This window comes from Bos indicus, chromosome 7 (assembly GCF_029378745.1).
Source record: "Bos indicus isolate NIAB-ARS_2022 breed Sahiwal x Tharparkar chromosome 7, NIAB-ARS_B.indTharparkar_mat_pri_1.0, whole genome shotgun sequence".
Lineage (NCBI taxonomy): Eukaryota > Metazoa > Chordata > Mammalia > Artiodactyla > Bovidae > Bos > Bos indicus.
Window position 1 is genome coordinate 93,721,252 of NC_091766.1, and position 27,508 is coordinate 93,748,759.

At 35.5% G+C, this 27,508-nt stretch overlaps 1 protein-coding gene across 9 annotated transcripts in view; it reads left to right on the forward strand.

Moving 5' to 3' along the window:
• The window catches only part of SLF1 (SMC5-SMC6 complex localization factor 1), a 68,265-nt gene that overhangs the window by 10,110 nt on the left and 30,647 nt on the right, over positions 1–27,508 (forward strand). For 6 of the 9 annotated variants that reach the window (XR_011567402.1, XR_011567401.1, XM_070792132.1 and 3 more), the window contains exons 2-13: positions 2,411–2,524; positions 2,681–2,756; positions 3,871–4,111; positions 7,901–8,063; positions 13,404–13,547; positions 15,565–15,642; positions 16,208–16,354; positions 17,185–17,322; positions 18,722–18,844; positions 20,462–20,515; positions 22,052–22,210; positions 23,030–23,193. Coding sequence is in view for 7 of the 9 variants with exons in the window: in XM_070792132.1 (XP_070648233.1) it covers positions 2,411–2,524; positions 2,681–2,756; positions 3,871–4,111; positions 7,901–8,063; positions 13,404–13,547; positions 15,565–15,642; positions 16,208–16,354; positions 17,185–17,322; positions 18,722–18,844; positions 20,462–20,515; positions 22,052–22,210; positions 23,030–23,193 (1,601 nt within the window). In the remaining 2 variants the exon portion in view is untranslated. Of the gene's footprint in view, positions 1–2,410; positions 2,525–2,680; positions 2,757–3,870; positions 4,112–7,900; positions 8,064–9,710; positions 9,822–13,403; positions 13,548–15,564; positions 15,643–16,207; positions 16,355–17,184; positions 17,323–18,721; positions 18,845–20,461; positions 20,516–22,051; positions 22,211–23,029; positions 23,194–27,508 lie in introns of those variants that run through there. The other 3 variants (XM_070792134.1, XM_070792133.1, XM_070792138.1) reach the window with 3 other exon arrangements.

The following is a 27,508-nucleotide window of genomic DNA, read 5'->3' on the forward strand; positions in this document are numbered from 1 at the left end:
GCTGTGATTCATGGGGTCGCAAAGAATCGGACACGACTGAGTGACTGAACTGAACTGAGTATTTGTGTATGTGCTCAGTGGCTCAGTTATGTCCGACTCTTTGCATGGACTGTAGCCCCTGGGGCTCTGTCCATGGAATGTTTCAGGCAAGAATACTGGAGTGGGTTGCCATTTCCTCCTCCAGGGGATCTTCTTAACCCTAGGATTAAACCTATGTCTCTTGCATCAGCAGGTGGTTTCTTTAACCACTGTGCCACCTGGGAAGCCCTCGTCCCCATATACCTACTATAACATTTGATGTAAATACTGTGGTACCATAAGTTTAAATTCTCCGTTGACTTATTTATACATACTGTTCAGTATCTGTCCACAAACACTGAAAATTTGTATGATATCTGTGTGTCATTGTCCACAAGTGTCCAGTCATTCTTCAGTTGCTCAGTCTTGTCTAGCTGTTTGTGATGCCATGGACGGCAACATGCCAGGTTTCTCTTCAATATCTCCTGGAGTTTGCTAAACTCATGTCCATTGAATAAGTGATGCCATTCAACCATCCCATCCTCTGTCGTCCCCTTCTCCTCCTGCCCTCAATCTTTCCCAGCATCAGGGTCTTTTTCAATGAATTAACTCTTCACGTCAGGTGACCAAAGTATTGCAGCTTCAGCATCAATCCTTCCAATAAATATTCAGGACTGATTTCCTTTAGGATGGACTGGTTGGATCTCCTTGCAGTCCAAGGGACTCTCAAGAGTCTTCCCCAACACCACAGTTCAAAAGCATTAATTCTTTAGCATTCAGCCTTCTTTATGGTCCGACTCTCATATCCATACATGACTACTGAAAAAGCTATAGGTTTGACTATGTGGGCCTTTGTCTGCCAAATGATATCTCTGCTTTTTAATATGTTGTCTTTGTTTTCCCATAGCTTTTCTTCCAAGGAGCAAGTGTCTTTAATTTCATGGCTGTAGTCACCATCCACAATAATTTTGGAGTCCAAGAAAATAAAGTCTATCACTGTTTGCTATTTTTCGCTTTCTATTTACCATGACGTGATGGGACCGGATGCCATGATCTTTGTTTTTTGAATGTTGAGTTTTAAGCCAGCGTTTTTACTGTCCGCTTTTACCTTCGTCAAGAGGCTCTTTAGTTTTTCTCTGCTATCTGCCATTCGGGTGGTGTCGTATGCATATCTGAGGTTATTGATATTTCTCCTAGCAATCTCCATTCCAGCTGTGTTTCATCCAGCCCAGCATGGGCTGGATCATTTTGAATGATGTACTCTGCATATAAGTTAAATAGGCAGGGTGACAACACATAGCCTTGATATACTCCTTTCCCAATTTTGAACCAGTTGGTTGTTCCATGTCTGGTTCTAACTGTTGGTTCTTGACGTGCATACAGGTTTCTCAGGAGCCAAATAAGGTGATCTGATATTCCCATCTCTTTAAGAATTTTCCACAGTTTGTTGTGATCCACACAGTCAAAAGCTTTGGCTCAGTCAGTGAGTAAAGCAGAAGTAGATGTTTTTCTGGAATTCTCTGCTTTTTCTATGATCTAGTGGATGTTTGTGATTTGATCTGTTTGCTCTGCCTTTTCTAAATCCAGCTTGTACATCTTGGAATTCTCCGTTTACATATTGTTAAAGCCTAGCTTGAAGGGTTTTGAGCGTAACCTTGCTAGCATGTGAAATGAGTACAGTTGTGCGGTAGTTTAAGCATTCTTTGGCATTGCTCTTCTTTGGCATTCAAATGAAAACTGACCTTTTCCAGTCCTGTGGCCACTGCTGAGTTTTCCAGATTTGCTGGCAAATTGGGTGCAGCACTTTGACAGCATCATCTTTTAGGATTTGAAATAGCTCAGCCGAAATTCCATCACCTCCTACAACTAGCTTTGTTGTAATGCTTCCGCAGGCCCGCTTGACTTCACTCTCTAAGATGTCTGGCTCTAGGTGAGTGATCACACCATCGTGGTTATCCAGGCCATTAAGTCCTTTTTTGTACAGTTCTTCTGCATATTCTTACCACCTCTTCTTAATATCTTCTGCTTCTGTTAGGTCCTTGTGTTTTCTGTCTTAGCAAAAACAGCAGTTTAAAATGAATCTACTATATTGATGAAATTTTAAAAGTATTTGTCTTTTTCTGAAGAATTATGCTCATCAGTGTGTTCTAGTGGCAGGTAAATCTTTCAGTGTTCAAACCAGAAAACAAATCATTTTATTTACAGCCACATTTTGATAAGGTCACGTTTAAAACTAATTTCTGTTGCACATTAGCATTTGAACATTGGTACTGTCTTACAGTTAAGCCTTATATCTTAAGTAGTTTTTATTTTTATCACTCATAATTAAAAAATGTCAACTGTATGAATAACATGTTTAACATATGTTGTCTTCTTTATATGTATATGTTAGATGGAAGACGATGCCCCAAAGCATATTATCCAGATGACAGGATTTAAGGTAGAAGAAAAAGAAGCTCTAGGCAAATTGCTTTTAAAACTGGATTGCACTTTTATCAAGAGTGAGGTGAGTACAGTTCAAGGTATAGTTGAAGAATAACTAAAATTAAAGTACTGGCCTAAAAATTATAAAATGCCCCCTTGAATTGTAAGGATAGACAGAATATGTTAAAAAGGAAATCTTACCTTAATAGCATTTTTTGGTGTGGATTTGTCTTTGCAGAAATACAAAAATTGTACACATCTAATAGCTGAACGCCTATGTAAGAGTGAGAAGTTTTTAGCGGCTTGTGCAGCAGGTAAGTTAACTATCTTCCCCTCACTTTTGAAATAAAAAATCCTCATGGTGAAGAAAAAAGGCTTTAATCTCTGGAAAGATAGTTGGTTTACTGTATCAAATATAAATGTGGTTCTTTCTGATATTTTTCTGAAAATATTTGATGTATTAGTTTTGCTTTGATTTTCTGAATAACACTTGAAAAAGATATTGAAGAGGCAGAAATATTTACTTCACCTAGTGTAAGTGCTTTATACAAGAAAAAAATATTTTTTAACAGAAAGGCTTGGTACAAAATACCTTTAAAAAAAAAAAAGCTTTTGTTGAAGCCTCAGCTATTCTCAGTCAAGTTTTTTTCCTTTGATCTATCATGGAAGAGTTTCTGTTTTTGTTCTCTTGCTCTGCTTCCCCTCCCATCCATCCTGTGAAGCATTGATCATTCTATTTTACTAAGATTTAAAATTTTCTGAACCTTTATTAGGGCTTAATCTCCTCTCTGCTTGTCACCATTGATGTTCCTTTTATAATTTGCTCTACTGTGATTGATTTGGTGTATCATTAGTCCACTTGCTTTTTTTTTTCCTCCCTTCAATATTTGACTCAGGTGGATTTACTTTTTTTTTTTTTTTTAGTAATTTACCAGAAAAACATTTGGATTCATTATTATCTCCAGAGGTGAAAACATGTATTTTATCTGCTGTTTAAAAAGATCATTGATGCCTAGATAAAGAACTACAGAATGTTATTAAATATCCTTGAAAATTCATTGTTTTAAAGTATAATAATGCTGTAAACATTATTGTAAAAACTTTTAGCATAGGAGAAAGAATATAAACCTCATTCAAATTGGTAAGCAATAATAGTCATAATTCAATATATTTTATTAATCCTTAACTTTATATTTTACACAGTAACAGAATTATAATTATTTATCATAAGAAAGATTACATACAGTGTTCAGTGATGTTGTAGGCCTTTATCAGAAAATGTAGGAAAACATAATTCAAAGATAACATTGGCAGTGTAGAAAAAGGCATGTTGAAACAGGGCAAATTTTATTTGTTATTTGGTCTTTATTTTTTCCCATTTATCAGAACCAAAATTCTTTTGTGACTAACAGTTTATTTGCTTTCTAGGAAAGTGGGTACTAACTAAGGACTACATAATTCATAGTGCCCAAAGTGGCAGATGGCTTGATGAAACAACTTATGAATGGGGATATAAAATTGAAAAAGACTCCCATTATTCACCTCAAATGCAATCTGCACCTAAAAGATGGCGAGAAGAACTGAAACGCACTGGTGCTCCTGGAGCCTTCCATAAATGGAAAGTTGTCCTCCTTGTTAGAGCTGATAAGCGAAGTGACTCTCTTGTAAGGTGAGATCTCATAAAAGCTAAAGCAGTGAATGTGAAAACAAGTTTTGTTTTGTTTTTTTTTTTTAATTATTGCTGTTCAGTTGCTCAGTTGTGTCTGACTGCGACCACATGGACTACAGCAGGCCAGGCTTCCTTGTCCTGGAGTTTGCTCTTCAAACTCATCTGCATTAAGTCGGTGATGCCATCCAACCATCTCAGCCTCCATCGTCCCCTTCTCCTGCCCTCAGTCTTTTCCAGTGAGTTGGTTCTTCACATCAGATGGCCAAAGTATTGGAGCTTCAGAATCAGTCCTCCTAATGAATATTCAGGATTGATTTCCTATAGGATTGACTGGTTTGATCTCCTTGCAGTCCAAGGAACTCTCAAGAGTCTTCTCCAACACCACAGTTCGAAAGCATCATTGCTTTGGCACTCAGCCTTCTTTATGATTCATCTCTCAAATCCATACGTGGCTACTGGAAAAAACAGCTTTGACAAGATAGACATTTGTCAGCAAAGTGATGTCTCTGCTTTTTAATATGCTATCTAGGTTTGTCATAGCTTTTCTTCCAGGGAGCAAGCATCTTTTAATTTCATGGCTATAGTCACTGTCTGCAGTGATTTTGCAGCCCAAGTAAATAGTCTGTTACTGTTTCCATTCTCCCTGTTTATTTGCCGTGAAGTGATGGGACCACATGCCATGATCTTCACTTTTTGAATGTTGAGTTTTAAGCCAGCTTTTTCACTCTCCTCTTTCACCTTCATCAGGAGACTGTTTAGTTCCTCTTTACTTTCTGCCATTAGGGTGGTGTCATCTGCTTATCTGAGGTTATAGATACTTCTCCCAGCAATCGATTCCAGCTTGAGCTTCATCCAGCCCGGCATTACTCATGATGTACTCTGCATATAAGTTAAATAAGCAAGGTGACAATATATAGCCATGACATACTGTCTTCCCAATTTTGAACCAATCTGTTGTTCCATGTCTGGTTCTAACTGTTGCTTCTTGACCTGCATACAGGTTTCTCAGGAGGCTGGTAAGGTGGCTTGGTATTCCCATCTCTTTAAGAATTTTCCACAGTTTGTTGTGATCTACACAGTCAAAGGCTTTAGCATAGTCAGTGAATCAAAGGTAGATGTTTTTCTGGAATTTTCTTTTTCTATGATTCAACTGATGTTGGTAGTTTTATCTCTGATTCCTCTGTCTTTTCTAAATCCAGCTTGTACATCTTGAAGTTCAAGTATTTGGTTCAAGTACTACTAACGCCTAGCTTGGAGAATTTTAAGCATAACTTTGCTAACATGTGAAATGAGTACAACTGTGTGGCAGTTTGAACATTCTTTGTAGTTGGAATGAAAACCTTTTCTGGTCCTGTGGCCACTGCTGAGTTTTCCAAATTTGCTGGCATATTGAGTGTAGCACTTTCACAGCATCATCTTTTAGAATATGAAATAGCTTAGCTCGAATTCCATCACCTCCACTAGCTTTGTTCGTAGTAATGTTTCCTAAGGCCCACTTGACTTTACACTCTAGGATGTTTGGCTCTAGGTGAGTAATCACAGCATCGTGATTATCCGGGTCATTAAGACCATTTTTTGTATAGTTTCTGTGTATTCCTGCCAGCTCTTCTTAACATCTTCTACTTCGGTTAGGTCTATAGACCTTTTGCATTTCTTTGTAGTTATTTTTTTGTATTTCTTTGCAGTTACTCATTAATTCTAAAATGAAACATGGTGATTTACTCATTGATTACCTGGTTAAGCCATTCTGCTCATTTAAGTATTATGTGTCTAATGGAACAGAATCTACTTTCTAGCATTGCATTATTCTCAGGGTCTCTGTTTTATTTTCTGTGTTATTTCTAGGCCAACTCAAGTAAAAAAAATTTTTTTTTAATTAGGAGATATTTGTTTTCAGTTGTGAAGCACTTCACAGATTTTTGTAAGTGAAGTATTACATTACACAAAGGGTTTTTTCTAAGTTTATGTAATGTCTTCATGGTTCATACTGTTTCTCTCATCATTTCATTTCTTTTTATATTTTTCATCATATTTTAGGACTTATTTAGTAAAGTGTGTTTCAAGACTGCTGTGACTTTTTTGCAGGAAGGGGGTAGTCTGAGGGCTTTTGTTATTTTTACTGAAGTGTAATGTATAGACTATAAAATGCAAAATTTTTTAGTGTACATTTTGATGAGTTTGGACAAATTTATGCTCCTATGTTACCATACTACAATCAAGATCTCTAAATTTTACATCATCCTAAAATATTCGCTTGTGCTTTTATACATTTAATTATGTGTATCTTCCCCTGTTGCTTCTTACTCATTTCTTGGCTGGAGGATAAGGGTTGGTGTGTTTTTGTCCGTTGGATAAGCTTTAGTCTTAAGCATTCTTCTTGGTCTCGGGTTGAGATAACACCTATTGTTTTTGTCTCAATGAAGCCATGACAGCCAAATTCTCCCTTGTATGATAGGCAGGAAAAGAAAAATTCCACGTCTCCCACAGCTTGAGGTGTCTGCTTTGTATAAGTGCAGGGACCTAGGCCCAATTGGCATTCCTGCCCCCTCTCCAGGGACAGGTGGCTTTTGCTTCTATCCTTTATCCAGTCTCTTCTGAGCTGCACAGCAGGAGGCTTTCCTACCCCTTTCCCAAAGGCAGATGTGTTTTAACTTCCACTCTTCCAAAAACCAGTGCATCTTTTCCTGGGTTCTGAAGTCAAAAAACTTTCTTAACTTACCCAGATGGCTTCAGGCTTCTGCTTCATAAGAGAGATGGAGGCAGGGAAGTGGTTCTGGTTTTATGTTTATTTCTTGTTGTCAGGCAGTCCCCACTGGCCCACCTTCACTACCATCGGGGATTCCCGCTGTACTTGCTCCTAATCTTTTTCAGGAATCCTTAATAGAGGCTGGGGGCAAAGAGCTTGCAACTGAGAGGACATCCTTTCATGTGTCAGGGATTCTCAGTTATTCTAAACTGTCGTACTACCTACACTTGGCCTTTAAATTTATTTAAATATTACCAGACTCTTACTTGCATTTATGGTGGCTACTTCTGTCCTGTGCTCTGGCAAAAGTGAAATAGTTTGGGCATCCAATCTCTTCACAGAGGTGCTGACTGCTCCTTTGGAAATTCAGTTTCTTAATTGGCTTATTATCTCAGTTCTCTGCATTCAAGAAAAGTTATACTTTTGTGGATTATTTGACTTATTGTTCTTGTAAGGTCGTAGCAGTGTTCTTTTGTAGCTTTCTAAATCCTCAGCAGTAATGAACTTTGATGAAACTTTTGGGTATGTGTCTGTGTCTTCTGAGCCTAAATGTAAAATGTATGTCTTAATGTAGATCAAAGTTAAACTTTTTCAAAAGGTAAATTTTTAGAAGAAGGTTGGCAACTTTAGTTCCATTTTTTGTGGTTCAGAATGGTTTTTTTGGAGGTATTGTTGCCTTTTGAGGTGAAATACTCTCTTATACTTCTTCCTTTTTTGGCTTATAGAGGTGACTTTTACTTAGGAAATAAACAGTATTCTTGATTCTTAAAAACTTTCCCCATTAAAAAAAAAAAAAAAAAACAACTTTCCCTATATCAAGAAATGGATAAATAGAGAAAATAACATGATTTCTTAAGCATCTGTTCTGAAAAACTTAACAGGTTAGGTAGTCATTGCAATAATTATTCTTCATGGCACTCAAATAGACCAAAGAAGTTAATTTCTTTCAGAAAGTTCTGCATCTACTCCTGGAAAGAAATTGATTTAGATAATTTGGCTAAATACTTTCTTTTTAATACTTTTCTATACTGTTTACATTTTAGAGTTTTGGAGGCTGGAAAAGCAAATGTTATTTTACCAAAAAATTCACCAACAGGAATAACTCATGTGATTGCCAGTAATGCAAGAATCAAGGCTGAACAAGAAAAAGATGACTTTAAGGCTCCGTTCTATCCAATTCAGTATCTAGAAGATTTTCTTTTAGAGGTAAGTTTTTTTTTTTTTTTTAAGCATTTTTAAATGTTTATTTTATAAAATTGATACAGTGAATATATAAAATCAAATTATGTTCTGAGTTTTGAAAATATGATTAGAATTAAAATGATATTTTTAAGGCAATTACTCTGAATTATTTAAATATTTGAAAATACTTCTGATAAAGCTAAAGGGAGCTTGCTTATTACATTTAAAATTTATCTTATCCAGAGTCTCTACTTTTGTTTTCAGTGCTTTAGTGATGTTTATTATAAAATAATATTAAGCATTTTGAATCGGTATAAATAAAACATCAGTGGGCTATAGTATCATGTGAGAATTCTTCACGTATTTTCCCACTGGAAAAGAGAAAGCTGTTTCCAAGAATTCAGAAATATTTTCCTGTCCTTTTCCTCCACCAGCATCTCCCCACTTGGTACACATACCACTCCTTAAGTTGTCTGAATGGAAATAACCCTAGAAGAATTGCTTTGAAAGTAAGCACAGAAAAAATTTTTAGAAGGTTCACTCAGGATGGACGAGAACCTGCAGTATGTCTAAAAATTGAATCTTTGTCTTCTAGGGAAAATTAGCTCCTTCAGTGTTTCCTATTTCAATAGATACTATACAACCTTTTATTTAATAATTTATATTAGAAACTTGGGAATCAGTCTTGAAACCTTCCTTTCCTTTATTCCCCACGTCTTGTCAGCTACCAAATCCTATTGATTTTATTCTGAATACGTCTTGAATAAACTACTTCTCTGCTATACTAACATCATGTTCAGTTCATCCTCTTGTCTCTGTGCTGGAATCAACTCCTTTTTACTCTCCCTGTTGTTCTACTTCTTTGCTGCTACTCTTGCTAATTTCCTAATAACTCTTACCTTTTCTTTCTCTAGTCCATTCAACTTCATTCAGAGGGAACAACTAAAATGCTCTTTCTAAAATAGTTGTGATGCTGTCACTTTCCCACTTAAAATTCTCCATTGGCTTCCTATTGCCATCGGATAAAGTTGTAAACCTCTAACGTGGCTTTAAGTTCCCACAGGGTTCCTGTCACTCCTACTTTTGCAACTATAACCTGCTCTACTTTTTCCTATGCTTGCTAACCTGTAACTGCCTTCTCCCAATTTCTTAAACGGGTTAAGCTACTTCCTACCTCAGTATCTTCTGAAAAGCTATTTCTCTTCTTAAACAGCTCCTCTCCACTCACTACTCTCAGTCTCTGTGCTTGCCTACTTTCTGCTTATCATTCAGTTTGCAGTTATAATGTTGCCTCTTCAAGAAAGCCTCCCTGGCCTTCTTAAGATAGTTAGGTCCACCTATAATGTGTTCTGATATCATTATTTTGCTTTATAGTACTCATCACAATTGTAATTAATTAATTGGCTGGTTACCTGGTTAATGTCTTTTCCCCCATCTGTTGGTAAACCAAAAGCACTGTGTCCTCAAAGATGATGTCTGTCTTTTCCATAGTTATATCTGAATCATTTTGTATAAGCCTGGCACATGAATTCTCATTTTATATCTATATTTGTTGGATTAATAGAGAAATTATGAATGACCCTTGAGTATTCCAAGAGTAGATGTAATATTATCATTCTATAATTACCTTTCCCTACTGAGTAGCAGCAGTGTGGATTGGAAATTTAACCTTAGTTCAGAGGATGGATCTGCTTGGACTGTGGATAATCTCATTGTCCTTGACAGTGATTGGTCTAGGAATGGGCATGTCAACCAGTTCTAATTCATTGGACATACAGAGAGGTATGTAAGAGCTTCTGGGAAGTTTCTTTTTCATTCTGAAAAAAGCCTCTGGCAGCCTGGTGTCTGCTAGATGTGAAGTGGAAAAATGCCATTCTTTGACCATGAGAAGAAGTAGCCTTAGGATGAAACCAGTCCTGTAGACAGCAGAGTTTAGAGACAGAATGTAGACTCCCATAGAGATGCTTGAGGTGCTGGATTAGTCAGCCCTGAAGCCTGACTTAGCACTGGACCATATTGCCGTTCTGTGAGGTAGGAATTTCCATGCTGTTTATGTTACTTTGAATTGGTTTTCTGTTAATGGTAGCTAAAAGCATCCTATCTGATGTATCTAAACAGTTTAAACGTAGTATTAACCGTCAAAAGAATGAGAACCATTCTTAACTAAATTAGAAAAGGTGTCTAAATTCCCCTTTTTCTATGGAAAGAAATGAATTAAATGTAATAATGTGCTTTTTCCATCATCTTATTTTGCAGTAGTCTGACTACAGTCACATTCAACTGCTGAAGTACTAGAGGGCAGCAATAGTGTATCAAGCAAACTTAAAGACAGCCTCTAACTTCTATTTGTTTTAGCATACATTTTTTATAAACTCTGGAGTAGGCAGCTGAGAGTTAGTTCATAACCATTCATAACCTTTTTGGCATAGAATATAATACAGTCCTCATTAGATGGATTCTGAAGTGTTCTCTAAGAAGGGTTGCCATATACAATGACTGAGCTAAAAGTAACAATTAAGCAGTTGTTTAAAAGAAATAGTTTTGTTTAATCTCCTTAACTTTCTGGAAAGTCACTTAGTAACAGAATCGGCAATTATTTAGTTCATGTTTATAGATATCTATTTAAGACTTTTGCCTACCAGGCTCTCTTCTGTGCACTGTGGAAAATGAAAAAGACCACCTGCCAGACTGCGAAAACAGAACATTGCAAAACAGAATGTGGAAACGGTTAATTACAGTTTAGTGTGTATTGTGCATTGGTAAAATCATGTGTAAGTTGTAGAGATACAGAAGAGTTAGTGACTAATGAATCGCAGTTGTTTGGCCCAAGGAAGATTCACAAAAAGGAGAGGATCCTTAGGAATATTCAAAATTTCTTTTGATTTTCAGCCTAAGAAATAAGATGAACTACAGAAAGCTCTTATGGAAATACAGTAGTAATAATTGAAAAAAATACACACTTTTTGTTCCAGATCAACTAATAACTGTTACTCTAGGCCATTATTTATTGATTACTATGTGCCAGGCACTATACTAAGCACTTTTTACACTTAGTCTTATTTTAAACCATATGTTCCTATGTAGTATGTATTATGGCCCCATTTTATGGTTAGTGAAGTATAATTGAGTTTAATAATTTTCCCATGATCTTACAACTATCATATCAGACCAAAAATGTAAGAGCAAACACTTAAAAAATTTTAAGACTGCTGCTCTCCTTGAGTCTCCCCTTTTCTTATTTTGAGTATTAATAGCTTTCCTTGATACTTACCTGGTCTCTTTCTGGAGAGTTAAAAATAGTTAATGTTGTAAAGATTACCATACACTAGTAGTCATTCTTGGGTTATGAGATTCAGCTGAAGAATCTGAGGATACATACTAGTTAAAAGCCATGTAGAACACTGGGAATTCCCTGGTGGTCTAGTGGTTGGGACTCAGCACTTTCAGGGGGCCTGGGTTCAATCCCTGGCTAGGGCACTAAGATCCCACAAGCCACAGGATGTGGCAAAAAAAAAAACACCACCACCATGTAGAGCACAGGGCACTTGAAAGGTGCTTGTTCTGATTACTTGACCTCTCTGGCTCTCCATCCAGTCTTGTGAATTCATTGAAGTTGTATGTCAACTTGTATGGCTTAATCAAAGAAAAGCCTTACCTATTGGAAATCAAATCATAGCCATACCTGTTTTAAAATAGAAAACAAACCTAAGTATGCGCATCAGAAGCCAAGGCGGCTATCATTGCCACACTGTTTTGCCCTGTCTTAGATAGTAAAATAATTTACTGAATTGGTAAGCTTTTGCTCATCTGTTTGGGGAATGCATTATACTATATGAAGAAAATTAGACATGCCGTCTTTTCCCAGATCATATAGGAGACAGATACCTAACATAGTGCCTAGTGTATAGTTGGCACTAAAATATTCATAAAATAAAGAATAAGAAATATTTACAGATAATGCCCATAGTTTTCACAAGGGTAGCCCTTTGGAGAGCATATTAGTGGCTTGGAGATAATTATATGTTGATGTTTAGCACTGTAGAAAATAAATTATTTTCTAAAGTTTCACATTTGGTGTCATAGTTTATCAGGTTCTGATTTTTAACTATTTAACTTAAATAGGATACTTTAATTATACATTTTAATACACAGATCAGTATATAGCATCTGAAATGGATGTTTAAATATACTTTGAAAACAGTATGTTCTTCCCTAGGTGCTAATGATAATGGTATTTTTTTTGCATATGTATTCTAGGTAACTGGAATCTAATTGTGATTAATGCATCCTATATTTTAGACATTCTTTGATGATCTAAGCCTGAGGATCTGTCCTCTTTATCAACATTGTGAAATTTGAAGCTAGAAACTCAGTTTATCCCCATTACAGTTGTCCTTAATGGAAATTATACATTCAGACTAATACTTACCTTGATTCTAGGAACAGGAAAGAAGGAAAGTCTTCATTTTTCTTAGTTTTCCATTTCACTTTCCTGAGTAACTGAAGAAATGTAATCAGCTACTCTTAGGGATTGTTCTCTAGTGGCAGGATTGCCGGCTGCCAAAGTACCCTCACATCCATATAGGAAGCCCAGAACAAGTGAAAGGGAACCAGAGATCACACCATAGGCCTTAGCACATTTTGGCTATTTCATAATTGCTCCCTAGGAGGACAGTGATTCTCCGAGTCTCTGTGTAAAGATAGTCAGTCTCTGAATATCCTTGCATAAGTACTTGAATTCATCTTTATTCTCAATTCTTTATGTTACTAAACTTCTAGAATTATATGTATAAGTACACATGCAACTTTTTAAAAAATTATTATTGGTAGGTAGGTATGATATCAGTTTAGATTTCTTAGTAAGAGAAATGTGTTGAGATAGAGTTTGGTGAAGATAATTGCTTATTAATATTCAAGTAAAAGCTGTGAGTTCAACTATTAGTCTGTTTTCTTTGTGTGATAGATTTGCAAATAAGTCTTACTAGTAAAAAAGCTGAAAAATAATCAGAGAAATAGTCTATAATCGGAAAATTTTGAAATAGATTGTAACTTGGTAAGGGATTAGATAAAATGTTCTTGTGATTATTTATGAAAGGAGTTGCCTGTTACTAGACTAACAAACACTAGCTTTTCTTGAGATACATTTTTACTGCTACTTTATTCAGGACCTTTGTTGTAATGATTTTTTTTTTTTTTTCCCCTTCAAGGAATTTACTAGTGTTTAATAAACTTTGATTTAGGTGCATTTTTTCTACTTGTTTGACCTCTAAAATATTTTGCAATTATAAAATTGGATATCATATAGAGTATATAATGTTAAATTATACTTAATTGGTTGCCCAAACCATTTTTACATACATACAGAAAGAAATTCATAACGATGAAGATTCCCAAACCAATTCTACTTGGAAGAACCATAGCAGTCAAGAAAAAAGCAATGATTTCCGGGAAAATATGGGATTTCTTGAAATGAAAGGTACCTTAAAAGAGACCATGTGCAGAACACAGGTAACATTTTATCATCTAAAAGAACAGAAATTTTCTATGTTTCTGATTTTTCTTTCAAAATTGTAGGAGAGGTGTTATTTGGTGAAAAAACACTGATTTTGAAATCACAGAGCTGGTATTGGAACCCAAATCTGATTTTCAGTCTATAATTTGAACATACTAAGTCTGTAATTTGAACATAGATACTGTCCTATGTCTGTTTTGAAGCTCTTACTGAAGTAATACATATGTACATGTAGAAATTCAGTTTCTAATACATAGTGTGTTGTCAACACATGATAATTACTTAAAACAATTCTCTATATTGAATGTAATGTGTGTCTTACAAAGGAGTCAGCAATAATGTATTGGTCTAAATATATGGTCTAAATTCAGGTATTTTACTGCATATAGATCAGGTTTTCTTCAGTGACATAAGGAACTTCTACTTTGATTAAATATGGAAAACAAAAACATGAAGGACTCTGAACTTGAAGCAATGAAAAGTACCTTCAGAAAGTGTATATGTGGCTCTCAACTAAAACTTTTCAGATAGCAGGAGCAACTAAAACAGTCTAAACTAGAATATTTTTTAATGTGATTAGAAATAAATTAAAATTTGTTTTTACTGCATCTGTCAAGTTTTTTCCTTGAGAATTTTAGGAACAATTTGGAACTTCTGCAACTAAATAGTACCTTACAAAATCATAAGTGGAGAGAGTAAATAAAACTTTCCAAGCACTTAAAATATTTTTACAATTTTTTCTAGTTTTTTCAAAATACAGTTGTTGGTGGGAATATAAATTTGTACACCCACTGTAGAAAATAATATGGCAGTTTCCCAGAAAAACTAAAACTGGAACTACCATTTGACTAAGCAGTTTCATTCCTGGGTGCATATTAGAGAAAAAAAGAAACTGCCATGATATGAAAGCAACCTAAGTGTGCATCAACAAATGAATGGATAAAGAAGATGGGATATATATATTAATATATATGTGTGTGTGTGTGTTTATACACATATATAGTGAAATATTAGTTTAAAAAAATGAAAGTTTGGCATTTGCAATGTTTGCAAACATCAGTGTTTGCAAACAACATTGATGGAGTTGGATTCCCAGGTGGTGCTAGTGTTAAAGAACCCACCTGCTAAGGCAGGAGATACAAGAGTTGTGGGTTTGATCCCTGGGTTGAGAAGATCCCCTGGAGGAAGACATGGCAACCCACTCCAGTATTCTTGCTTGGAGAATCCCAGGGACAGAAGAGCCTGGCAGGCTACGGTCCATAAGGTGGCAAAGAGTCAGCCACAACTGAAGTGACTTAGCACACACAGATGGACTTGGAGGGTGTTACACTAGTAAAGTAAGTCAGAGAAAGACAAATGCAGTATAATTTATATTTGGAATCTAAAAGATAAAGCAAACTAGTGAATAATACAAAAATGAAATGGACTCACAGATATGGAGAACAAACTAGTGGTTACCAGTGCGGAGAGGGAATGGTGATGGCAGGAGAGTGCAGTACAGGGCTAGGGGAGTAAGAGGTACAAAACGTTACGTGTGAGGTAAGCTGCAAGGATATATTGTACAACACAGGGAATATAGCCAGTAATTTATAGTAATTATAAGCTGAGTATAACCTTTAAAAAGTGTGAATCACAACATTGTACATGTATAACTTATTATTGTACATCAGCTATATCAAAATTTTAAAAAGTAAAAAGAATATATCTGTAAATATCTTGTTCTTTTTAGAACTCAGAAGAATGTATTATCAAATTCAGGTAGCAATTTCTATTTTTTTAAATAAGTTGCCTTGTATAAAGAATAAATAATATAGTTTGCAATACTTTTTATCTTGTTTAATGGTCGAGGAAATCCCCTACAGAAGGGAATGGCTACCCACTTCAGTCTTCTTGCCTGGAGGATTCCATGGATATAGATAAGAGTCTGGTGGGCTACAGTCCATGGGATCACAGGGTTGAACTCTACTGAGCAACTAACACATACACACAGTATAATAATATTGATTATTATAGGGCTTCCCAGGTGGTGCTAGTGGTAAAGAACCTGCCTGCCAATGCAGAAGACATAAGTTTGGGGGTTCAGTCCCTGAGGTAAGAAGATCCCCTGAAGGAGGGCATGGCAACCCAACCCAGTATTTTTGCCTAGAGAATCTCTGTGGACAAAGGAGCCTGTGGGCTACAGTCCACAGGGTCGCAAAGAGTCAGACACGACCAAAGTGATTGAGCACAATGTTATCATATCTATTTCCTATACAGAGATTTTCTGAGATGTTTAATTTGATATGCCTAAATAATGGGAAAACTCTATTTGATATCCAGTGTATTTTCACAAATACTTGGAAAATAATGAGGATAACCAAATCTGCTTTGATTAAGCATATGGCAGCTTTTTTAAAAAGCAGAAATTCCAAGAAAGATTAAGTTAACAAAATACCTAAATTAAGTATATGCGCAAACACTTCGAGAACTAAATATCTGTATTTTTCTGCTTCATCATAGTATAGCTAAAATATAATGCATAATACTCTGTTTAATCTTATGTATATGTTTTATAAAACCTGTTTTTTTGAGTGAGATTTTTGTTTTGACTTGCGTTGGTTGTGTTGACGCTTTGCTTAATGTATGCTCTAACTAAAGTATTTTTACAAACATGCAGAAAGAAATGAAAAATCATGATGAAGATGTTACTATTAGTTCTATTTTGACTGAACATCAGAGCAAAGAAAGATTCAGAGATTCTAGGAAAAATTTGAAATTTGTTAAAATGAGAAATGCCTTAGGAAGGCATACTTACGGAAATCAGGTAAGACCTTCTCAATTAAAAGTTATCTATTATTTTATACTCTTTTCTAATGTCATTTATGAAGTTGTTTCTTCTGAACTGTGTGTGTATGTGTTGATAAAGCATTTGTGTACAGTTTTTGAAAGAGTAAAAAGGTATATATGTTAAGAAATAGAGCATTCCCAACTTTTGAACATCTTGCTGTGTGTCATTTCCAAACCGTGTCCCTTTTTCTTCCTCTTACCCATGATAGGTAACCTCTGTTAAAATTTGTTTTAATTATTTTCTTGATTTTCATTATAGTTTTACTACCTACCAATATGTTATTTTCCCTCCCAATAAGTTTGCCTGTTAATGAACTTTCTGTAGTTCATGGTATTTTTAATTTTCTGTGACTTGCTTTTTTGCTGGTGCATATATTTCATTGTTTCACAGTTATACTTTTTATCCATTTTACTATTGTTAAGTATTTGGGTTTCTTTTTGTTTGTTTTTGATGGATTGTTTAGTTTTTTTTTAAATTATGAGCATTTCTGTTATGAGCACTATGAACATTTTCTTATTGATTCTTGGTGCACATGTTCAAGAGTTCCTCTAGCCTAGGATATATGCCTGAGAGAATTCTAGGTCCTAAGAACTCTACGTGTTTAACTCTACTAAGTAATGATCTACTAAGCTTTCCAAAATACTTTACTAATGTATACCCACTCCAACAGTAGGTGAAGTTTCCTATTGTATATAACTATTTTTTAATGTGTTTTAAGTCCAACTCTTCTTGAATTTATTTGGATTTAGTAACGTACATCATTCATGTTGAGATTTGTTTAATTTTGATTTAAATATATGTGGAAGGAAATGAAGAAAAAAGATGAAGATATTCAAAGTATTTATACCTTGAGGAAAAAGCGCAAAAAAGAGAAAGAAAGAGATTCCAGGAAGGACATTGAACATGACAGGAGTACCTTAAGAAAGCACATTTATAGAGATCAGGTAAAATTTTGTAAGCTAAAAGTTTTAATTTTCTCTGGTTCTTCCTTAATATCACCTTTACATATAACCTGGTTTTTGTGATTGTTTGCTGTGTCAAATGTAACCTGTACATCTTATGGAAAGAATTTTCTCATTTTTTTCTGGTATAATACTCATAATTTTATAATTAGCTTTGGTTCACAATGAAAGTATTTTTACATGTGTACAGAAATAATTTGAATTACTGATCAAGGTGTTCAAATATGTTTTATTTTTCCTGACAAAAAGGAAAAGAAAGGTTCTGGGAAAAGAGGGTAAAATTTTTAAAATGGAAAATACATGGTATGTAGTTTGAGTAATACATTCTAATCTAAATTTTAGTTTATCTTGTTCATCCCCGGTATAGAATAGACCATTATTAATAAGATAGCTTGTCTTTTTTTAAATGTTTGTTTTATTCATTTATTTTTGGCTGTGCTGGGTCTTTGTTGCTGCGTGGGCTCTTCTCCAGTTGCAGCAAGCAAGGACTGTTCTCTAGTCGCAATGTGTGGGTTTCCCCTTACAGTGGCTTCTCTTGTTGCAGAGCGTTGGCTCGAGGGTGTGCAGGCGTCAGTTAGTCGTGGCACATGGACTCAGGAGTTGCGGCTCCCGGGCTCTGGACAAGCTCAATTTTTGTGGTGCAGGGGCTTCCTTGCTCTGTGACATGTGGAATCTTCCCAGATCAGAGATAGAATCATTGTCTCCTGCAGGTGGATTCTTTACCACTGAGCTACCAGGGAAGCCCCGATATCTTTTCTTTTAAACGAGATCCTTCTTGAGCTAATTGTTCTAGAGTATAATTTTGTTTTACCGTATAAACCATAGCATGTTTACATGTATTCAGAAGGATCTTCAGAAAAATGATAAAGGTAAATAAACAATCATGTTTTGTGGTTTGAGTGCTCGGTCGTGTCTGACTTTTGCAACCCTGTGAACTGTAGCCTGCCCGGCTCCTCTGTCCATGGTATTCTCCAGGCAAGAATACTGGAGTGGGTTGCCATTTGCTACTCCAGGGATCAAACCCACATCTCCTGCATTGGCAGGCGGATTCTTCACCAGTGTGCCACCTGGGAAGCCCCATTTTTGTGGGAGCATGACAACAAAAATAAGAGAGGTTTCAGAAAAGATTTGGAATAGGTTAAAAGGAAAATGCGTAAGGAAGGGTACATGTAAATATCAGGTAAAACTTTCCAGTTAAAACATACTATTTTTAATTTTTTTAAATTTCATTGTGTAATATTTTTCTAATATGGTTGTATGTATCTTTGCTGTAATTAACACTGCATGAATATGTTCTGGTGTTATGTTGTCCATTTGATGCTTAGCATTTGTGTTAGCACTCTTTGGTACATTGTCTAAAGTAGTTCTTATACGTATACAGAAAGAAAGGAAGAATTCTGTTTTTGCTGGTCATGCCAAAGAATCAAAAACCAAGGATATCAGGACAAATGTGGATATTGTTGACCTAAAGAATGCCTTAAGGAAACACATATATAGAGCTCAGGTAGAATTTGGCTTTGTGTAGTTTTCTTGTCATTCTGCAGTGTTACCAATATATAATATAGTAATAACAATAATGAGTCATTTTATTATATTTAATATGTCTTAACATAATTTTCTTAGTTCATTAATTTTTGTAAATAGTAATTATTGTATTTGGACAATGAGTAAGAAAATGTAAATTGATGAATTCTCTGCTGTTTATAACTCAGTGACGTCATGGAGAAATTATGAATTTTCTAAACCTTCCTAAGTTGTTGGTGTTTCTTGGTTTAGCCTCAGTTTGAGGAAAGCTTTGAGGTGCCCTGGGTTTGGGGGAAGGGCTTTTTCAGGGTTCTTGCCCTGCCCCAAATAATGGGGTGTCCCTAATGGTGTGGGATCACCATCTTTTCTCCCCATCTTCAGAGTAAAGGACTTTTTTTCCCCTGCCTTTATTCAGCAGGTTACTGGTTTTCATCTGTGTCCTGATAGTACATACTAACATTTGCTGCCTTGACCACAGCAGCCACTTTTCTTTCACATTTCAGCCTTCACCAGCTGGGAGACTGACTTTAGCCTCCCATCCTGTCCCTTTTCCTTTCCCTGAGTACACAGTGAGGTCCATGGAGAAGATCATGCCATTGAGTGCAAACGCCCCTCATTTTATTGATTCCCAAGGGTTTTGTTCTCTCACTGTGTCCCACACTTAGCCATTAGCAAGTGGCAACAAATTTAAGCTCACATTTTCTTACCTACTGTATCGGAGTCCTCCTCTTCCTAATCCACTGTCTCAGATAAAGCAGTACTCATGTCCTTGGAGGCTCCTGTCTGTCTTCATATTTCTGTTTAGTTGGTTGCACTAACACCTCTGCTGTCAGAAGGGTTCAGGTACAATTAGGGTTTCATAGACTTTCCAGCTTTTTCTTGTTTGTAATGTGGGAATGCCTCTCCTTCCAGCTTTCTATATCTTAAGTGGAAGCCAGATATTTTCATTTGTATTCCTTGTGTTAGTAGCAAGATGGAGCATATTTTATGCCTTCACTTGCCACTTGTGTATTTTTTCTTCTGCCAGTTGCTTGTTGGCATTTTCTGTATTTTTCCAGTAGGTGGTTTTATACCATTGCTTCTAGAACTCTTGATGTAATCAGGGTGTTATTTCTTTTCATGTTTGTTGCAAATATCTGTTTGTTGCAAATATTTTTCCAGTATAATTTTTTAAACAAGTACAAACTTAGAGATATTTGACAACAATAGAGGAAGATTTTACCTGTGATTATGTATAAAACACGACTACATTTTTTCCTATGTATTTTTTGTACAAAATGCTCTCTCCATTTATATTTCTAATAATTCAAGTACTAAGGACAGTGGACCTCTTCAAGTCTTAAAAGTGAATATGACCTTATTTTTTAATCTCTTTTATTTTAGAAAGGGGGAAAAAAGAAACTGTTCATACTCAAGAAAGTGCCATGTCCCTAAAATGGTAGATTAGAGGTCACTAGTAAACATAAGAATCAGATCAATTACATCTATTAATGTCTTCCCAAATCTGTTTTGTACGTTTGGCCAAGGTTTTAAACTTTGTAAGTTGAAGTGTATTTTTTGACCTAAAAATGTTTAATTAATGATTTCTGTGTTGTAGGCTGTAAGATACCGTGGCATTAGAATAGATAAACAACCGGCATACAATGTTGAGGTAAGAGATTTGGAGTAAGATAGTAATGCGGGCAAAAAGAAGCTTTACGTTTTATTATTCTGTTTTGTTTGTTTGTTTGTTTTGGCTGTGCTGGGTCTCCATCGCTGCACAGGCTTTTCTCCAGTGTTGGTGAGCCAGGGCTCCTCTTGCTGCAGTGCTCGGCTTGCTCCTTGCCGTGCCTTCTCTTGTTACGGGGCTCGGGCTCTAGGGCCCAGGCTCTAGGGCCCAAGATCCCGCAGCGTGTGGGATCTTCCCAGATTAAGGCAGATCCTTACTGTGTCTCCTGTATTGGCAGGTGGATTCTTTACCACTGAGCCACCAGGGAATCCCCTATTTTTAGGTGGGTTTTTTTTTTTTATGTAAAGAAATGTGCTGTCAGCAAGGCAAAGATTCCTATCGGACTTGAAATGTAGTTTCTCTCATCAGATATGAAAAAAAAAATAGTATTCTATCAAAGCTCAAAAAAAATTCTATGCAATAATAAAAATTGATAAGAATTAAAAACTTGTGCGCATCACAGGTGAGTTGTGTATCTCTATTCATAACATTTCATAGCTTTCATAATTACTACTTAGATTAAATTTTCAGTATAATATTTATAAAAGTATATTATTTTCTTTGTATCCTTCATTCCTTCAAAATTGACTTCTTTATTCTATTTAGTTTTTCACAGTATTCTTGATTCTCAACTAGTTCAAAGTAGTCACTTTTATTGTTAAAAATATTTTGATCAAGGAGGATGTATTTTGTGGAACTCTTATAGAGTTGTGTTAATGTGCCTCTGTAGAGTAATTTTATGTTACAGCAATTGTTACTTTTTGCAAGTATTGATTGTACTTGATGATGTCTTAATATATTCAGTATATGTTAATAGACAAAGTTTGCTTATAAGTTTAAAAGAACACCAAAAAGTAATTTTGCACCTGAATTAGAACTGTGTGTATATGCACTAACATGTGTAAATAGATAGCCAATGGGAATTTGCTGTATGACTCTGGAAACTCAAACTGAAGCTCTGTAATAACTTAGAAGGGTGGAAATGGGCGGAAGGTGGGAGGGAAATTCAAGAGAGAAGGGACATATGTAAACATACGGTTAATTCATGTTGATGTATGACAGAAATCAAACCAGTATTGTAAAGCAATCATCAATCAATTAAAAATAAATAAATATTTTTTTTTAATTAAAAAAAAGAACTATGTGTAGTTGTACTTCTAACTGAAGTCTCATTAGCAGCCAGACTTTGCAAATGCCTTTTGAAGTTTTCTTTAGAGGTACTATTTCCCTATACTATTCAAGGTGACAAAGACTGATAAATAGAACAATTAACAATGTATATGTTTTATGGTATAATTTTATTGTTGTAAAACACATTCATATAAATCATTCTTTTTGAACCACAAAACAATCTAGTGAAGTAGTGAGACCAGAGATTGTACATTGTACAGATGAGGAAATTCAGGCTCCTTACTAATTCAAAATTTCGTATCAGAATTTTCCTCTTCCTTTTGAGTCATAGAATCTTTCCTTTTGTAGGTTAAAAATGCTGAATTTCCACGAGGAATATTAAATTTAATTGAAAGCCTCATAGAAGGACAGTTTTTTAAAGAAGCAATTGAGGAACTTTCCTCTTTGCAAGCACATTATATCCCTCCTGTTTATCTTCTCCATGCTCTTCTAGAAAACATTCTACAGGTAAGAGCAGTCTTACGTATTGATGGTCTTTCAAAGAATGTTAAAATGCAAATTTTCTCTTTTTGCATATTTATAGTTAGTTTTGTATGTTTATATTATTATGTATATATTTGTTGTTTTCTCTTCCTTATTTGTTTCCCTCATTTTAATAAGAAATGAGACACCCATTTATTACTGTTTCTTTTGTTTTTAAATTAAATTAAATTGTTTTAATATTTTTCTCAGAATTTTTTTTCTGTGGCAGTAATCAAATTTCAGAGATCTAGAAGGTCATTTAGTAAATTACTCAGTACATTGGTAATCATTTTTATTCATAGTATATGTAGGTACTGAATTTACTCTTTTAACTGTGAAAACCAATGAAAACACCTTTTCAAAGGTAGATTTCTATCAAGATAGATTTCTAGTTATATTCTTTATCAAGGTACCAATTAGAAGAAAAAACAGGTTTAAGCTGTGTCAGACTAACATTGGTAATAAGTCAGAATGTTGCATGTAAAGTTTCTTTAGTTTATTTCAAGTCACATTTGGGGACTCAATCTCAGTATAATCATGAGAAGTAAATGGACATTTTATATAAGTTAGTCCCAATAGCTGAGATTGTCTAATACGCAGATGCATGTTTAGAGTATGCTTCTCTCAGTTGCAGTCAGTATTCAATTAGCTAAACATCATGCTCCCATCTGTTCTCCTTTGTCCAAACACATATTTTTGCCAAGAAAGTTAGATCTGGGTTATTAGAGTTTTAAACTAAGTTAGCTGGTAAAACGGTACTTTTAGTCATCTTGTTTTCTTTCTTTCTTTGTTTTTAAATAATAGGATAACATAGATACGTTTTCTGGTCGATACTTTCATATATTGTCAGCTCTTCTTCACCTTCACCCTCCTTGGAAGTCCCCAGCCATGTCAACATATTACTTAGAATTGTTTCAGTGTCCAACTTGTATGAAAGGGACATGGTCTCTAATAGAAGTGCTTATCAGGTAAGGAATTTCACATGCAAAGGTGCTCAATTTCATACAGTCCGTGTTCTCCTATGTATTTTTTAGATATTGATAAATATGTTTCTTTTTAGAAAAAGTTATTTTTGTGTGTGTGATGTTTGTGTGTTGTGTTTAACACAAGGGCTAAATTGGTCATGTTTGTCAGTCATTTTATTTTAAAAAAAAAGTTTAATAAATATATGAAGTGGACTTACAGGAATGCTAAATCATTCTTTGTTTTCTTTTTAACAAAACACATTTGAACTTTGTTGTAAAAAGTAAGAAAATTAATTTATTGCATATGAACATTATCAAATTTTGGTCATTGTCAGTATAAACATTTGTAACTGTGTACAGTATCTGTTTTAGTGTTTCTATTTTTTCAGCTAGGAATTTGAATTTTGAAATGGAACTTAATGTTTCCTAAATATGTCATCTTTTTCATGCCTCTGCACATGCTGTCATCTGCCTAAATCCTTCCTTTGTCTTCCATATGTTAATCTTTTCAGAAATCGCTCCTATTTCTGCTGCTTTCTCTCAGACAGAACTAATCGATTTTTCCATTTTTTTCTGATAGCTCTGTGTATCTGATAGCCCTCCTTTGTCTGCGAAGTACTTTGTTTTTATCCAAATGTTTGATTTTAGCACGAGTCCATAGTAATAAGAGAAAGGTTACTTGACTAGCCAGGCGAAGGCTAGATCCTTGGTTACTTCTTTGAGATCATAAGGATTTACCTACCATCTTGGTTGTATTATATTTAACGCAAGCTAATTGGCTAGCTAGCATGCATTTATTTATTCTTTAAAAAAAAAAGTTATTGAGTAGTTACTGGAAGCCAGGCACTGTGCTATGTTTCAAGGGGTAAAAAGATAAAATCATAATTCCTGCACCTTTTTTCTTAGCTTCTGCACTTTTGAAGAGATGAGCACAGTTCTAACACAGTACTGTCTCAACACAGGTGTAGGAAGTGAAGATATATGGTTTATTTATTTGCCATTCTTCCTAATTTTCAAATCTGTTTCTTCCTTCATTGTCATCACATTTATTTAAAAGCCTTCATTGCTCTTTATGTAAACTGTTGCACTACCAACCTTGTTGACCTTGATTCTACTTTTTTCCTTTTGTCTTCCAAAGTACCCCAGTATGGTCTTTCCAAAGTGGTCTTATTATTTCCCAGATAAAAGTCCTTCATTAAGACATACATCACCTATAGAAAACATTTAAAATTCCTTCGCAAAACATGTAAGACCCTCCATAATTTAGCCCTCTGTGTGTCTTCATTCTTATCTTCATCTTTTCCCAAGTGTACCCAATGACTGAAATCTTTTTTAAAAATTTTACCTATATGTATGAATTTTTGACCATGCTGGGTCTTTGTTGCTGCGTGGGCTTTTCTTGAGTCGCGGCAAGCAGGGGCTCCTCTTGTTGTGGAGCATGGACTGTGGGGCATGCAGGCTTTGGTAGTTGTGGCTCCTGGACTCTTCTAGAACACAGGCTCTCTAGTTGTGGCCCACATGCTTAGTTGCTCCATGGCATGTGGGATCGTCCCCAAATAAGGGATTGAACCCATGTCTCCTACATTGGCAGGCGGATTTCTTTATCACCACACCGCCAGGGAAGCCCCTGTTTTTCATTTCTTAACCGTTTGCTCTTAGATTTTCTCTGCCTTCTATAAACTTCCATTCCTGACACCCTGTAAATACCTGACTACTCCTAATTATCCTTTAGAGTACAGGTGAAATGCGACTTCTATCTCTTGCCCTTTGCCTTGAGTTAAGTTTCTTATTTAAATCAGCCTCTGGCTTTTGTTTTTGTTTTTAATTCTTTATTGTTGTAACGTTAGTTTGTAACATTATGTAAATTGCATATGAACATTGTATTTCTGCTTTTGTGTACCTGCAGTGTGCTCACCAGGAAAACTGAGTTTTCTGCTGTTACCATACAGTTGATCTTCTCTCCACCCACCCCAGCCCTTCCCCCTCTGGTAACCGCTACTCTGCTTCTGTGTGTTGTTTAGGTTTGGTCTAATTTGCTCATTTATTTTGGTCATTTGTTTTTTATATTCCACAGTCACAGGGTATATGTCTTTCTCTGACTTGTTTCACTTAATACACTCCAAGTCTATCCATGTTGTCACAAATGGCAAGTTTTTTTTTTTTCTGAGTAGTATTCTATTACGTGTGTATGTGTGTGTGTGAACGTGTGTCATATCGTTATTCATTTGTTGATGGGCTCTTACGGTTATTTCCATATTTTGGCCAGTGTAAAATATTGTTGGAATAAACAAAGGGTGTGTATATCTTTTCAAATTAGCGTTTTTGTATTCTTTGTATAAATGCCCAGAAGTGGGATAGCTGGATCTTAATGGTAGTTCTGTTCTTAATTTTTTTCTTTATATATATATTATATTCAAGTAGTGTCTCAGGTGCACAGCAAGGTGATCCACTTACACATAGTATTGTTGTTGCTCCATCTCTCAGTCGTGTCCGACCCTTTGTGACCCCATGGACTGCAGCACACCAGGCTTCCCTGTCCATCACCATCTCCTGGAATTTGCTCAAGCTCAATGAGGTCCATTGAGTTGATGATGCCATCCAACCATCTCATCCTCTGTCGTCCCCTTCTCCTCCTGCTTTCAATCTTTCCCAGCATCAGGGTCTTTTCCAGTGAGTTGGCTCTTCATATCAGGTGGCCAAAGTATTGGAGCTTTAGCTTCAACATCAGTCCCTCCAATGAATATTCAGGGTTGATTTCCCTTAGGATTGACTGGTTTGATTTCCTTGCTGCCCAAGGGACTCTCAAGAGTCTTCTCCAACAGCACAATTCAAAAGCATGAATTCTTTGGCACTTAGCCTTCTTTATGGTCTAGCTCTAACATCCATACATGGCTGTTGGAAAAACATAGCTTTGACTAGGTGAACTTTTGTTGGCAAACTGATGTCTTGGCTATTTAATAGGTTGTCTAGCTTTTCATAGCTTTTCTTCCAAGGAGCAAGTGTCTTAATTTCATGGCTGCAGTTACCGTCCATAGTGATTTTGGAGCCCAAGAAAATAAAGTCTGTCACTGTTTCTTTTTCTGGCACTTTTCCCATCTATTTGCCATGAAGTGATGGGACCGGATACCATGATCTTAGTTTTTGAATACTGAGTTTTAAGCCAGCTTTGTCATTCTCCTCTTTCACCTTCATCAAGAGGCCCTTTAATTCCTCTTCACTTTCTGCCATAAGGGTGGTGTTATCTGCATATCTGAGGTTATTGGTATTTCTCCCAGCAATCTTGATTCCAGCTTGTGCTTCATCCAGCCCGGCATTTCATATGGTGTACTCCTCATATAGTTAAATAAACAGGGTAACAATGTACAGCCTTGATGTACTCCTTTTCCAATTTGGAACCAGTCCATTGTTCCATGTTGTTGTAACTGTTGCTTCTTGACCTGCATACACATTTCTTAGGAGGCAAGTAAGGTTGTCTGGTAGTCCTGTCTCTTTTTAAGAATTTTCCACAGTTTGTTTGTGATCCAGAGTCGAAGGCTTTAGCATAGTCAGTGAAGCAGAAATAGATGTTTTTCAGGAATTCCCTTGCTTTTTCTGTGATGCAGCAGATGTTAGCAATTTGATCTCTGGTTCCTCTTCCTTTTTTAAGTCCATGTTGTATATTTGGAAGTTTTCAGTTTATGTACTGCTGAAGCCTAGCTTGAAGGATTTTTGAGCATTAACTTCCTAACATGTGAAATGAGTGCAGTTGTTCGGTAGTTCAAACATTCTTTGGCATTTCCCATCTAAAAGAAGTTACCCATATACACATACATTATTTTTGAGATTATTTTCCATTATAGTTTATTATAAGATGTTGACTATAGTTCCCTTTGTTGCTTATTGCATATCTGTTTTTTATTAGAAATATAGTATTGTATTCATACTAAGTCAAACAAGTGAAATCAAAATGTCAAATTTTCTAGCCAGGCAAAAATTCAGAAGTTTTCTAAAATATATATATTATATTATACATACTTATATATGTATACAGAGACTTTTCTACTACACTTGATAGTCTTGAGAAAAAATGTCAAAAAAGAAGAGACAGACAAATTGGAAAACACAAACTAAATGAAATGGGAGCACTGGATATGAAATAGAAGTGAAACTAGATAAAAATAAACGATCCTCATATAATCCAGTTGCTTTTAAATAAACATGGCTGCTCATTAGAAACATATCTGGAGCTCTGGATAGAAAAAGCAGTACCTGGGCATTTGTATTTTTCAAAAAATTCCAAGATTATTCTGATACGGATCTGGATTTTAAAAAGTGATTA